Source organism: Pollicipes pollicipes, unplaced genomic scaffold (assembly GCF_011947565.3).
Source record: "Pollicipes pollicipes isolate AB1234 unplaced genomic scaffold, Ppol_2.1 Scaffold_6138;HRSCAF=7277_pilon_pilon_pilon, whole genome shotgun sequence".
In the NCBI taxonomy this organism is placed as follows: Eukaryota; Metazoa; Arthropoda; class Thecostraca; order Pollicipedomorpha; family Pollicipedidae; genus Pollicipes; species Pollicipes pollicipes.
Window position 1 is genome coordinate 24460217 of NW_023596818.1, and position 15991 is coordinate 24476207.

A 15991-nucleotide genomic window follows, 5' to 3' on the forward strand; every position below is an offset into this window, starting at 1 on the left:
TGACGCCGCGGGGGCGCCGCGGTCTGGTGGGTCCGCGCGCTGGCGTCGCCCGCCGTCCGCCGCCCGCCGTCGCGGGCTCGCCTCTCGACTCTGTTTTGCCAGTGGTGAAAATAAAAACGCCTTGTTTGTCGTGCGTGTGGGCCAGTGCGATGCTCGGCGATCGCGGCGGCCGCGGACGGCGCCGGCCTCGGCAGGGCCGGGCTCGCGGTAAGCGGCCGCTCTGCGCTGCAGGCGCTGGCGTGCGGCCTGGGGAGCGGTGGCACCATGCAACAGGGAGACCCGAGATCCCGCTAAAGCCCTCTACCTGACTCAGCCCGTGGGACGCGTCCCACCACATGCCCACGGCTGGAGCCGCGGAGTCCGTCCAGTGTTTCCCGTCAGTTCAGCGCGATCGTCGTCATACGCTGCTGAATAACCGTGAGGGGATCTCAATTGCTGGCGCTCCTCGATCTAACGAGTTGACGGTGTCTTTGGCTCCCCTGGCCCGCGCTGCGGGTCAGGCGGGCGCTTCATGTTGGCGAGCCTGTTAAGGTGGGGAGGGGTTCGCAAGGTTCGCAAGGCCAGCCGTTGGGCCGTGGGTACGCCGGAGGCTTGGCTCTGGCGAGAGAGCCCCCCTGTTGTCAAGCGGAGCCTGGCAGGGTGGTGGAGGTCGGGGAGTGAGGGGGGGGGGGGGCGGGCTTGCATGACCAACCGTTGGGTCGTGTGTACGCCGGGGTGGGGGTGCGTACGCCGAGTCGCTGTGGCGGGGGAGCCCACTCGCTGCCACGCGGAGGACCCCGTCATCGGAAGCCGCGCTGCCGAACGCCGGGTTTGCGGCCCTGCGCCGGGGCCCGGCCGCCTCCGGTGCCGCCAGCCCCGTCCGCTCCGGTCGGGTGTCTGTCGGGCCGTGTCTGACACCCGAGCCCGTGTCGAGGCCGCGGCGGAATCTGAGTTGGTGCTGGCGCTGGGGTCCGACGCTGCAGCGTGGGCAGTGTCGCGCGGCCGGTATACCGCGGTCACAGAGGCGGTGTGGTGTGGCTGTCGCCCGGGGTACGCTGGGCCGGACTCGAGTCAGCTTGGCAATTAATGAGCTGGCCCGGACAAGTGACGAGGTACCTCGGTGTGGTAGGGTACTCCACTGATTGGATGACTCGATGCGCAAGCCGCGGGCAGGTCGGGGCGGCGGTCGTTTATTGAAACAACAGACAGAACTTCGTATCGTATTGCTTCGCACGTTAACTCTTGTGTTGTACATCAGCATATGGCATTTTGGCTTACGCCAATATTCATAAGCGCAAATCTTGGTAAAAGCATCCTTCATCCGAGCTTCGGAACACAAAACTTCATATTCCCCAGAGATGTCACTTTTGGGCCTGCTGGCGCGTAACGCGGTGGCTTTAAAAGCCCGCAGGGCATTGCTGCCTTGCGGATATTTGCTGTTTTGCGTTGCACTTTTGCGGATATTTCCTGTTTTGTTTTGCTGCTTCGCGGCTATATCGCAAATATTGACAGGTATTCTACAAGTTAAATTCTCCCACATATATTTATCCAGCAGCTTTTGGTAACAGCACCTGATAGGAGAATAGTTGATGTACTTGCGCACAGCTTATCAAATAAGTTTCACTATGAAATTTTACAATCATGCGAGACATGCAATGTCACAAAAAGATAATCTATGACATGTTGTAGATGCGAGAGAGGCTTCCTTAGCTTGATAACTATCAGTCGTACAGCTGAGTACAACGACAATTACATGGCAGTTGCAATACTTTTTGAGAAAGTTTTTTGGGGGGAAATCGCAACACGAGAGCAGCAACCATTCTGAAATAATCCCACACGCGTGGTAGATTCTGACATGGGCGTCGTTTCATACTCAGTTAAGCTCAGTTATCGGATTTCTTTGTTTCCGCGCTGCCTTTTCCGTGCTCACAATTAATTGCAGGTGTTTGTGGGTTTGTAAGAATTATCATATTTCGTGGTTCGTATGCAGAAAATGTTATCACACGGCAAGCAAAGTTTGCGTTTGACAGGTTTGCCCCCGCAGCCGCGCAGACAACGTTGGCCAGCGCAGTTCACAGCCTGTTAGTTTGTTGGACGTAAGACCGGCGGCGTGACCGCAGACATAAATGATGAGTCATTACCGAAAAACACTGTAACCTGCCATGTGGACGTGTGATTGAGCGAGTGAGTCAGATTCCCAACATGTAAAATTTCTCCAGAAATGTCACCATCTCTTGTTTCACATCGCTGCGTATGGCGGTGATGCATCGTGTGGAAAATTTCCGCATGACTATACGACTATGTAGATTTTAGTTCAGTGACAACATGAATATTCCAGCTGTGCATGGACTGCGTCCGTATCTACATCCGGTCTTGCTGACTGCCAGGGACGTCACTTCATGTACTTCATGAACACTTCATGGTTCCGGGGCTTCCCTCTCTCCGATAGTGACTAGTTTCTCTTATTAAACTAGCTAACAGTTAACAAAGACTAGTTGATCTGACTAGACTACTCTTCCTTATTGGTGCACTAAGTACCTAGACACATCACTTTTATTAGTGTGTTCGTTGCTGGACCAAATGGTATCCTGTGCGTACCTTATGTTTCTGTAATGCACCCTCCATATGCAAGATAATTCTGTTGTCCGATTCTGTTGTCTTAACTCCTTCACATGTTGGGTCAGTCTGCAATGGTTTGACAGATTTTGCACGCGATAACACCTGGATTGGGATAAACAACAGTTGAACACGATGTCCTGCAGCTCATGAACGTGCAAGGTGGCCCAGTTACAGTTTGGCCAAAGTTCCTCTTACCAGCGACAAACGTATTCATCGCACACTCGTGACTGGTATGGTATGCAGCTGCAAACTGAATGGTAAAACACGATCAGCGACAGTGGTAGTCACCAGTGGTCCTACATCCGTCAAATCATAACAACAGAACGTGCACCGGGCGTCCTCTGACGGTCCAGGATGCGCAACAGCTGATCCTGCTGGAGGTAGATCGTCCGGCGTTGTGTCCCATCTTGATGCGCCATCTTGATGATCCCCATCAAGTCTGAAGGTGACCGGAGCTTTTGAGGGTTGTCTAGCTTGTCCACGCATCTTTTCCCGGAACCCCTGATGCGGAAAGGCGGCTGTCTGATACGCAGGCCAGTAGCCAGGCGGGTCCGCTGGGTGCCCGTGCATTGCCCGGGGATTTGCCCCTCCCCTCTCCTCTCCGGCTTCGTTCAAGACAAATACGATGCGAAGAAATGCCTTGCAAAGAATCGTGTATTTGCTGGAATCCAGCGTACGTAGAAACGCGATACGAAGGAATGCAGGCGCGGGGGCACGTGGTAAGAAAAAGCGATACGAGAAATGGGTATGCAAACAGATGTGATCAAAGCAATGTAGCGTCCCAAATTCATTAACGAGCCATGGATGCGGGCGGCTTGAGTTGCCGTAAGAAGAAGCACAAATTGTCGGCCACTGCTCGCTGGTATTTTCTTTGGTCTAAACAAGTAGCAAAACGAATAAACACTGTGCGTCTGCAGATTCATCCGGCGTCCGCCCGATCTGGCATGCGCACTAGATTCTCCCTCACTTACAGCGCTGACATGTTGGACGCTCGGACCCCTGGCGCGTTTGTCAAGTTATATGCCGTCATTCACGGCAGAACTCTCGACAGGTGCATGCACCAAGACAGTTGTGCCTTAAAACATTGATGACAGACATGTGCAGCTGCATGACCTATAGCAGTCGATGCGCCCTACCCCCCCCCCCCCCCCCCCCCGATAGACATGTGCATATGATGGTATACCTGCTGTATGCACAGCATGGTATGCGTACAGGAGGTATACCATCACAGGTAGATGCTGACCACGTAGGTATGGTCAACACCTACCTGTTCTGTGCAGCGACGCTAAACGCGCCGCGGCCCTCAGCGGTCCCCAACATTTGTCCCCCATCAACAGGAATCGTTCTAGTTGTGTTCGTGCTGCCCACTTTCTGGCACGTCCAGGCATTTGGCAGCCTTCAGACGGTGGACTTCACAGCAGCCAATAACGTTGCGAGGAGGGTGGGTGTGTGACCCGCACTGCTTCATGCCATTGGCAGCCGAGCTACATTTATCCTTGGAATGTCAAGTTGTTTATTCGGACACACCCCCGAGACGGGTACTGGCCGTAAGGCGTCACGGAACGCGCGCATGGCCCACACTGCGCACGAGGGGGCACATGGTTTTAAACGTCTCTGATGGTAATGGATGCGAAATATGTTCAGGAGTGTATGCGGGCAGTTGCAATGATGTTTGAATTGCCGGGCCATAAATATCTGGAGAGGAAATTTTCAAGTAAGCCTATGTGAAAATCTGGCAGGAGGTAGCTTTTCATTGTTGCACGATCGCCGTTTCGTTCGCTTAGCAGCACAACTCTAAGTATCGTGGCATCGGCATCAATCCTTACTCTGCGGATTGGTGTTGTGATTTCAGTATGTTCATAGGAGATTCACAATTGATTTCAGTACATTCAGTGGCAGTGACTTGCTCCCCAATGGGAAATAGTTTGTTTTGCTAATTCACTTCATATACGATGACAAACTTTTTCTATAGACAATAACGCGAATTTGCATCGCTGCCCAACTTCTCGCAGGATATTTGGTTTGTGGCGCGTGAACCCGTGCAGTGTGGGGTTTAAATAAGAATGCGCAAAAATGCATTTTCTTCCTCGATGTGTCTTCAGAGCATAACCTTAACAGCGTGACCGATGAAGATAACATTTTAGCAGATGCGAGCTTGCATAATGCAAGTAAGGCATTCGTCGATAATAAAACGTCTGATTACTTATCACAGAGGACGAAAAAGCGCAGCTGCTACGGTTCACAACCGGCGAAATCATGCGGATTGTCAGTCGGATTGATGGATAACATGTTGTCTGAGTGTCTGAGTGAATTGTCAACGAGTCTTGATTGATGGATAACGAAATGTCCACGGTCAATATGAGCAGACCAAAACGATGCGCGTTTTAACTGTTAATTCTGCATGAGTGTGCCTAATGACTAATTTGACACACCCAACCCCTCCAGTATGATAATCCGAACGAAACGTCTTTCGTAACATCTGCCGCTCGAACTTTTTGTGCAAGATTTAATCTGAAATGGAGTGTTACACAGTTGTATGAAGGTTTTAACTTAAATAACCATCTTACAGATATTTCGGTGCAATTCACAGCCCTGTCTATTTTAGGACCTGGACCTCTAGTTGTCCGTGAAAATGTGCAGACTATTTCGGAGACTATTACAAGGTCACTCAGGCATCCATGACGTCATAAGGACGTCATTTAAATTATGTCACTCCGCTAGCCAAACGGTGATCAATGCCAGTAAAAATATGATCGTCAACTTGTTTTAATCTAATATTCATTAGTAGGATTTCCAGATATAACGGCCGTCAGTTGACTCTCAATCCATGTTGCGCAATGTACGATGACGCAATTAAATAATAAGACATTGAGGAGCATACTTATTAGACAGTGAAATTATGTGTCTATAGCAGTACTTTCTCAAGGACACCAATATTTAAACGTGTGCTTCTTTTATCACGTGTGAAGTTTGCTGCGATGTCTTCAAGCGTGGAACATTCCCTGTGAAGGGAGTATCCCACCAGTTCGTACTTTTTAGCATATTGTTACATGAGACGCGCACTATTTTATAAGTAATACCAGTTTTCTCGAAATCCTTCTGAATAGCTCAGAATTTGGATTTGAAGTAGCCGACTCCGCGGGAGAAATCTCATTTGGCTCACTGCTGACCATTATGGAAGTAATGCATTTCATTTGCCTTGCTTTTTCCAACACGTATGTTCTGTTATGTTTGCAAAGCGCTATGGTGTCAAAATGTGTAATAAATGCTACGAAAGCTTGAAATACTGTTTATATAAAAAGGTAGGCGAGCGTGCAGCAAAAATTCCGTGAATTCATCGAAACATACTATGGCTTTGTCATTATACTACGGCTTTGATCACATTATTTTTTACATTACATTTTTACGTTCATCTTACGTTTCTTACGTTTACCGCAGTTGCTCTTTTCGAGGCGCACTTTGGCTTTGGGAAAGGGAGTGTCCGATGATCCATGTCGCACACTGGTTCAAACTTCACCCAACCAACTTCTAGGCAGCAGGCCCTTGCCCGCTAGGCCAATCACAAACGTTCTTTTATTCGCACCAGTAGAGGTGCGCACGGTCGCTGTCATGACGACGGTGCTCGCGACTGCAGGAAAGAAGGGCAGTGGTATTGCAAAGCGTTAACAGCGTAATTTTGACTAAAAAAGATTCAAAATTGATATCCCTATGATGCCTTGACGGTGCTCCAGTGGCACTAACCAGTGTTATTTTTAGACGTAGCTAGTCCTAACGTTTCACTAGAGAGTTTTTGAAATGTGCCCCAAGGGAAGGACACGCTCTTTCTGCCCAGCTTGAAATGTCGAGAACTGTCAATGCAACCAACAACGTTGGTCAACCAGTACCTCCCGGTACTTTTGAATGTTGATAACTCAGCATGAAACCTGTGAAGTAACAATACAATAAACACGTTTGTACGCTGGTAAACATGAGCACGTTCCACGTGTTGTCAGGTGTACAAGAATTGTAAGGTCAAAATTACAATTGACTACGTGCAGCCTTTTTCAAAGGCATATTACGGACTTCACCTTCGCCGAAATGTCGAATCTGTATCAGCCCGTTAGTACCTTTTACACCCCTTGCTATAACCATATATCAAAGGCAAGTAGTTGAGATCTATGAACATTCAACAACTTGAGCAGATTACACGCTTATCTCAGACGTGGTGTGGACGACAAGGAAGGCATGAAACGTAGGTAAACTATGGAATATGCATCCTTTTGTGGACCGTGTCCGAATTCGAATTTCTCTTTATCAGCCCACTAGAAAGAGAGAGAGAGAGAGAGAGAGAGAGAGAGAGAGAGAGAGAGAGAGAGAGAGAGAGAGATATATATATATATATATATATATATATATATATATATATATATATATGTATATATATGCATGTATATGTGTTGAAAACAACGAAAAAAGAAAAGGTGCACGATAATAAGCATTGCCTTGTTTTGTCACAAGCCTCAAACAGCGTTCGACCTTTTTTAAGTCGGCTCAGGACTGGCTTACAGGTCTTAAGATCCGATTCGCTCACGGCTCAAAGCTGTTCCATTTTTTTATTCGACCCAGTTCAGACTCATTGCTTGGATTGAGGCAACTGTTTCGTGACTCAGACACCTTTCGAATTAAAAATCCGATTCAATTCCTTGTATTAATATATTATATATATATATATATATATATTATATATATCATATATATATATATACATATATATACATGTGTGTGTGTGTGTGTGTGTGTGTGTGTGTGTGTGTGTGTGTGTGTGTGTGTGTGTGTGTGTGTGTGTGTGTGTGTGTGTGTGTGTGTGTGTGTGTGTGTGTGTGTGTGTGAGCAGCAAACACAAGGTTGTTGCTCCCGAAGTTAGGTTCGCCAAATCGTAGCTAGGAGTTATATATATATATATATATATATATATATATATGTAGATATATATATAGATATATAGATATATATAGATGGCCTAGTACTTACGAGCAAGCGTAAAGTTTGAGCCTACCAAATGCAGCGCAGTAAACAATGCCTCTCCTGTGACCTGTTAGCAACCAGCTCACTGAAGTCTCAGCTGTAGAGCTAGTATGTTCTACCTGGCACTTACGACCCAAAACCATTAGTTACATAGGATGCAATGTGGACTAGACTGTACTAACTCCGACAGTTGGCAGTCACAGTCACACAGACAGCACCTGTCAGGTGCCAGCCAAGTGCATTCACATGTAGGTAATCATGTTCCCAGCTATCCAGTTCTAGCCATGCCGTTGGCGATGACGTGTCACCAATTTAACGTCGGATTGCAGTTCTTGCAACAGTGATAAGCAAGCTTAAGTTACAAGCATAATATGAGCTAACCTACGTACCGGAACTTATTGGGTATTATGAATTATAATTGCATTTCTCAAAAACAATTCCAGCAAAACTCCACCTTACTCGGCTTACGTATTCCAATCAGCGGGGAACTGAACTGGAACTCTAAACAACTGAACTAGAGATAGGCTTACGTAGGCGCTCACTGTGGTTTTCGCCAATACATAACACATCACGCCAAGCCCCTCTATAACAGTGATGGCGTATCCGGTGGGGGGGGGGGGGGGCAGCGAGGGCAAAATGCCCCCCATCTTAAGAGGTGGGGGCAAAAGTATCTTCTTGCCTCCCCCTAAATTTCAGATGTCCCAAAGCGGCCCTTGGGTATGACTTAGTGCTTGTTTACTGTGTTACCAAAGCAAGCGTAGAGGGTCCATGTCTGATCCGTAAATGGCCCATCTTAGGCTGTGAATGGCCCATTTAAGACTGGAAAACACGCAGGCTACTTCCAGACAAGATAGGGGGCCCTTTTCTGGCCTGGAAAGGGTTCATCGTAAGCTCAAAAAGGACCCGTTCCGAGTCGGGAAAGGGTCCCACCGTAGACTCAGAGAGGGACCCTTCCGCATCCAGAAGTGTCCATCACAAATTCAGAAACGGCCTGTCTGAAGTCAGGCAGGGACCTAGCATAGACCGAGAAACGAAGGACTTAAGACCCGGAAAAGGCCAATCTCACATTACTTTTTGTACTATCTCAAAGTAAAAGTGATACAACAGTCAGAGGGTCTCTTGCATCGATCAGGGACACCCTGAGTCGATATGGGTCTTATGTCAGGCACCACCAGTGCCGCACAGTCTGCCAGTCTGCTCCATATCGGTATGGGCCTGAGGACCCACTTCCCAATCAGCTACAGAGCTAAGGTCAGTGATTTACACTGGTCAGTGCCTCTGTATCTGTTGAGGGACGACCGCGCCTAATGCAGAGTCCTGTGCTCACAAAGGCTTCGAGGCGACCAACGACAATACTCGATGAGGCCCGGAGAGGGGCCCGGGCGGCCCAACGGAACAGACTATCAAACGTCCGGTTGGAGGGCACAAGGCCTTGAAGGATTGACTGTGGGTCACATAAGGAATCACGGCCCGGAGGGTCGTGGCCTGAAATATCAGTCAGAAGCCCTCTTGTACCGTTTGAGGACTCTGAAACAATGCGCGTGTCTAGCTCGGCCAGAGATCAGTAACACCGAACAGTTGGCTCCCTGTCAGTCTGAACCCTGGGTGCCCATTTCCCAAGCGGGAGCAAGACCGGAGGCCACGATTTGGCATTGGTCTGGGTCCCTGAAACAGTGACTGGGACACCTTTTTTGGTCAGGGGCTCACGGTGCGTAACAGGGGATCATGTCTGGGCTGGTGTCACCCTGGTCGGTCAAATACTTCGTTTGAGGAGGTCCCGAGGAGGGGTCAGAAGGTCCCCTCGAGACCAAAGGTCAAGGGCCCGATCGGACTCGGACCCGGTCCCCCACCCGTAGTGTCACGACCTAGAACGTCAGTCAGAGGGCTGTTATTGGGTCCCTCTTATAAGGATTGTCTGTCTCTATTAGATAGGGACTTGACATGGAGCGAAACGGTCGGCTCCATATCCATCTGAGCAATTGATACCCATTTCCCAAACATGGACGAGGCCAGGGCCCCGATTTACAATGGTCGGGGTCCTTGGCACAGTGAGGGGTTCCTTTGTCAGTCAGGGGCCACAGTGCCTAACAATGATCGTGTGGCATCAAGTGGCACGATTCGGCCAGGAGCGGGGGTTGGGGGAGCCTGAAAAGGAGCTGAAGGGCCTCCTGAAACCAAAGATCAAGGGTCTGATTGAATGGCTACACGGCCCAAAGGGCTGGCTGTAGGTCACATTAAGGCCGTAGGGCCGTGATCTTAAATGTCAGAGAGCACCTTGCACCGACTGGGGACGCCTGAGAGAGAGAGAGAGAGAGAGAGAGAGAGAGAGAGAGAGAGAGAGAGAGAGAGAGAGAGCACTCCTCTGTTTTGGCCGGAAACCCCCAACACCGAACAGTCGGCTCCGCGTCGGTCTGAGCTCTGGGGGCCCATTTCCCAAGCAGAGACGTGGCCGGGCCCGAGATCAGTCGGGACCCTTGGAACAACGTGGGGGCCCTGCGCCTTTCAGGAGCCACAGTGCCCTAACATGAGTATTCCGTGCCAACAAGGGACCCTGAGTCGGTCAAGAGAAGATTCGCTCAAGCAGTGGCTGGGACGGGACCCAGAATGACAATGGGCCTCTTGTGTTGGTCGTGGCCCTCTGACAGTAAAAGGAAACATGAGCGCTCATAATGATTGTTCACATTGAGGCAATGGAGGGGTCCAAGCCAGCCAAGGACCCCGGGACCGAACAGTGGGCCCCCCAATCAAATGCCAGCATGGGCCCGGTGAGCCGAACTGCAGTCTTTGTGTTGATCATTGGACCACCTGCGGCGACCAGGGAATGCTGTTGTGTCAACTGATGATTCCTGCGTCGATCCGGGGTCAACTGTGGTCTGCAGCGGGTCAGAAGGCCTCGCGCGTCAGGGAGGGGACCTATGTGATGTGATGTATACCTCTAAGGGCCTCCGGATCGGTCAGGGGATCCCGCCCTGTGTCGCCAGAATGGCTGCCAGAAGCCACCCCGCGGTGGGACGGAATGGCCCTCAGCCCTTGACCGGGAAACAATATGCGCCCCCTGGTGTTCTACTCAAGGAGCCCCTTGCACGGAAAGAAATGAGGGGTTTCATTCGTGTTGAATGGAATATGGCGAAATGATTTAAAAACGAACGAGGCCATCTATTGTTTCCCTGAGAACGTTCATTCTTTTGCAGAACTGACTAGTGAAGCAAATTATATAAAGGATTAAGCCTGCGTGCCCGCAGCCTCGGAAGCAAGGACAGCGATAGCCTGGGTCGCAGTTTCCGTAAAACCGAACGGCGCTGGCCACTGCAAGTAACAGCAGGCGCCGGGTGCCGTGTGTGTGAGGACGACTGTCACGGAATAATGCTTCCGAATGTCTTATCAAGCTCATTCGTACCGTTCAAGGGTTAGGCTGACCATATCTTTTTTACAGTTTTGAAGTTGTCCTCTGGACAGCTGAACAGCTACAGCAGCACGAACTATAGAGATTATAGCTATACTCCTCCAGGTCTATCACCAGATTCCAGCACCACTTCGTGGCGCTCCAAGGCTAATCCGTTCAATTAATCGATCTAAATAGTCGCACAGGGGCCATGTACGTCCGGCTACCTTCTAAAGGTGCGGCTTGAAGTCCTAAAATATTCGAATGGTACTTCTGTCAATTGTGTTATCATTTTGTCCCCCCCCCCCCCCCGCGTTCTCCATGGCGTAGTATTAGCCGCAGGGCCGACGCCCCTCGGCCTACAGAGACTGCAACGCCTGATGTCAAGCTTTTTGCTAAGATTTGCAAGCGCCCATGCTCAAAACTACGATACATAATTTGTGTTACCATTAACATTTGCCATGTTAATGTAAATTGTTGTTTCATTTTAATCTACACTCTCGGGGCTTTCATATATCTGTACCACCCAGATAAGATTCTGACAAAGCTTCTGAGTTCTATCGGTTTACAAAAAGTCCGCTGGACCATTGTAAAACGAAGAACGCCGATGATTTATTTCATGCAGTCATCCCTGACTTCTGCAGGTGATTGACTATAAAATGCAGGCAGAATTAATCTCGCGGTAGATTGTGGCTTCTATTCCAGTTAAAGGAGGTGAAATTAAAAGCTATAAAACGCGCGCTTATTGGCAAATTGGCCATGTTTGGTGATTTTTGGCTAGGGGGATTTTACTATCAGAGAGCCCTTTGTCAACTCTACCTCTCCCTTGCAAGGCTCTGACTTACACTTGCACTGAAATATACGGGCCTGTCGGTTTGGGAGCCCCTCGTGAAGCTTTTGCCTCCCCCATCCCGAAGTCTAATAACCGCCCTTGCTCTATGGCGGGCTGGGAGTTGAGACAGGTTTCCGCACTAAGTAGTGATTAGAGTGTTGTGCGCCACTTTACCCGCACTTCAAGACTACCTGATTTGGACACCAAATTCTCATAAGCTGCATGTCGCATGGAAAAAGTCATCGATGACATCCCAGGGAGGTCACGTGTCACATACAATGTGACATACAATGTGACATACAATGAGGTCACATACAATGTGCACATGAGCCAAGATGATCTTTCCATTTATCTCATATACCCTCAGCAAAAGCATGCTTACAGCAGTTCAAGTGGTAGTGAGCGAGGTGTCGTGTATGGATTAGTTCATTGTTGTGACAATTTACAGAGAAAAAATTGGCTAGACAATATTTCATTGATTTCAGGGCAGGACATAGGAATGTGGGGTGTCTGAACCATGTAATGTCCTCTGCTTCCTGGCTGGGATCTGGCAAGCTTCAGCTCAGGACCAACAATATGGTGTTTGCTGCTTAGAAAAAAGTTAGTAGCAGACTTTGCGCGGATTTTACACACAAAAAATTACAACTTGTACTGCACGCTGTTCTTTTGAATGCTCTGAGATGGTCTGTTAGTTTGTCTGGAGTGTCCTGTGATGCCTCATGTTACCGTTTTCGTTTCAGCCGGATGACGCACTCACCCAACATTGTTAGTAATGATGGACTCATGATTCAGCTCACGATTTTTTTTCCTGGAGAGCCGATTCAGCTCACAACTAATCCTTAAACGACTGACTCATGAGTCGATTCATGATTTAGCTCTAGTTAAACACAAGTATGGATTACCACTCTATATGGATTACCACTCATGACCACTCTATTACAAAGCGACACGTGTCGCTGATCGAAATTCCAACCAACGGGCGTTGGTGGGTATAGTTATTGGCCCCTGGCGGAGCCAATCATCACCAGGTGGTATTTCGTTACGGCAGCAGCACGAACTATAGTCCATAGCACATGGACTATAGTCCATAACGGAACTATAGTCCATAGAACTATTATGGAACTAAAGTCCATAACGTTTTAGTCCATAGCGCAAGGCACAAAAAGTGGCGAGGTTAAAGGTGTTACAAATCTGCCGGGACTGAAGTCGCAGATGGTTACGCACTCCATCCTATTTCATGTGGCTCGTTTTCAACATAAGTCAATCCTGAAAAATAGATAAGCTGTCGATAGAGCGCGCTATAAAATGTGATGTTTCGAAGCATAAAATAGAACCCTCGTCACGTACACCGACACATATTCCTAAGGCTATGACGCTTATAAAGTGAGATGGGAACGCGAGCATCGATTCTCCCATCATTCGCGGTTCGCACTAGTTTTGGTCCCAGCTTCACGGCTGCCGCCTTTGTCATCACATGCTGATTGTGCTAGGTTGACCTGAAATGTACACTAAATTTTTCAGGAAACCCTGTGGTATGTGTAACTCACCGACGGTCATTTTGTCTTTTTACTCACTCGACTGGAAGGGGGTAATGCAGTGACGCAAGCGGTGACTGGGGTAAATCGGTTGTAGGGTTGTACATGTAATTTAATTTTTAAAAAAACAACATTGAAAATTTTTGAAGACAAAACTTCTTGGCCGATTTGGACCAACAACTAGTCCATTATTGGACCTTGGATTCGACATTTGACAAAAACTTCCAGAAAACAGCATCTCTAATCGGGACATAAGCCGTTCTCTGCCGGCGCGGTATGCGCCCGGACTTGTAGCTCCTCGGTGGTGGGATGGTCGGTGCAGATAGAGGTCCCGCCATCGCCGCTTGTGGGAAGGGCGACAAGGGGTCGAGTCGTCCGTCGGACAGGCCGGTCAGGCCGAGTCTTCAGAGTGCACCGGCCGAGAATACCGTAAAGTGTAAGCGCAGGTCACGCCGGGTGCTCGCTGTGTGCCTGTCGGCTCCACCCTCTCACCAGGTGGGCGGTCCATGTCCAGGTCTCTGATGGGCGCAGTGTGGGACGGTGCCTTGCACAGCTCACTCTGGCAAGCGGTAGGCGATGGCGCAGAGGCGCCGGAGGCGACGTATCGGTGTCAGATGGGGGCACACACACACACACACACACACACACACACACACACACACACACACACACACACACACACACACACACACACACACACACACACACACACACACACACACACACACACACACACACACACACACACACACACACACACACACACACACACACACACACCACACACACACACACACACACACACACACACACACACACACACACACACACACACACACACACACACACACACACACACACGCACACACGCACGCACGCACGCACGCACGCACGCACGCACGCACGCACGCACACGATACGTGTTCACGGTGGGATAAGAGAATTTGACGAAACCCAAAGATAAACTCGCCATACATATTTGCCTCCGCCATATAAGTGACCTAATCATAAGAAGAAGCGTCTCATTTACTGAAAGATTGGGGATTGGGTGTCCGAGGGGCGTAGCCAAAAGAGGCGTAATCATTGCCACTGCTTCATATTTGAGACCGCATCAAAAGCTGAAGTATAAGAAACAACCCAGTTTTAAATGCACATATATTGGAACCTTTCAGACACAATTGACCTAAACACAAAGAAAGAGTACAGCACCATCCAGCTCAACAGCAGACAAATTGATCATCTGTATGTAATATATTGCACGAGGCGTGGTAGGTCTATGATGGAATGCTGTATCGAATGTCCTGCAAACAAAACAATAGTCCCTCCACCTGTTTTGAAACAAGCTGCAGCGCACTTGCAACACACCTACTACCCCTTAAAGTGAGTATATATAAATATATATATATATATATATATATATATATATATATATATATATATACATAACTGCTTTTGCAATATGTTTAGGCCATAATCACTGAAGACCTACACTGAAGGCTTACTGAAGGCTACACTCCTCCAACTTACTGTGGACCATAGCTAAAACAACTGGTACGTGCATGGACAGAAGAAAAAGTCGGAACGTTCTTGCAGCGGTTTTCATTCCGCACAGGGACCTCTAAAACGATACACAGCGAACGAGCAGCACAGTCAATGAAGACCAGCAGCCATGTTCCGACGACGACACCCCACGCTGCGCGTAACAACATCACTCGGGACGATGCACCGTACCTTCCCAAACTCGTCTTCTTTACCAACTGCAGTGAAACAAAGAGCAGGCGAACGTGGCGGCAGCACAGACCGAGCGGGGCGGAAGCAGCGGCTGGCCGGCGGCCGCCGGGGGCGGGGGGGGGGGGGGGGGGGCAGTGCGTGGCAGGCCTCAAGGCTGGCCCGCCATGCGCACCGCCATCTTGGCCACCAGCTCCTGCAGGTGGTGCTTGCGCGCGTTGGCGGCGTTGATGACCTCCTCGTGGTTGGCCTCGGCGTCCGTGTCCCACTCCATGATGCACTCGTTGGTGATGAGGCTGAAGGCGAACACGCGCATGCCGCAGTGGCGTGCTACCACCACCTCGGCCACCGTGCTCATCCCTGCGACCAGGCGCACCAGGTCAGCTCGGGTCAACTGCGGGTCAGCACGGATCAAGCCAAGGTCGGCATGGGCCAGACTGAGGTCAGAAAGGATCAGACCAAGGCCAGCATGGGTCCAACAGGTCAGAGAGGGTCAGGTCAAAGTCGGAAAGGGTCAAGTTAAGGTCAGCAGCGTATGGTTGTCAGCCAGGGTTAAGCTAAGGTCAGCTCGGGTCAAGCTAGCGAGCACAAACCTCGCAAATGTCAGCACGGGTCAAAGCACGTACATAGCAGGGTTGCAGTGGCCCTCAGACGACTATGCGCCGGCGACAGGAATGCTGAACGAATATTACGTAACACTCAGTCACCCAGACCAAACGACAGAGGTCTGCACAGACCCAGCTGTGGTCATACGCAGCGGATCAAATGGCGAAGGATATACACAGTTTACAAAACGAAGGCGTAGTCCGTTGGCCATAAAATACGGGGCCTCGAGATATGGCTGGTGTGTATAGCTCAGCTCTCGGAGTGGACTGACAAGCTTAAGTAAACATGTGAAACAGTGGCCTTGCT

General features: G+C 49.5%; 1 protein-coding gene across 1 annotated transcript in view; it reads right to left on the bottom strand.

The window, feature by feature from the left end:
* Positions 1–15230: 15230 nt before the first annotated feature.
* The window catches only part of LOC119105496 (uncharacterized), a 26558-nt gene continuing 25797 nt past the window's right edge, over positions 15231–15991 (bottom strand). Inside the window, exon 6 of the mRNA XM_037228962.1 lies at positions 15231–15439. Within this exon, the coding sequence (XP_037084857.1) occupies positions 15231–15439 (209 nt within the window). The remainder of the gene's footprint in view (positions 15440–15991) is intronic.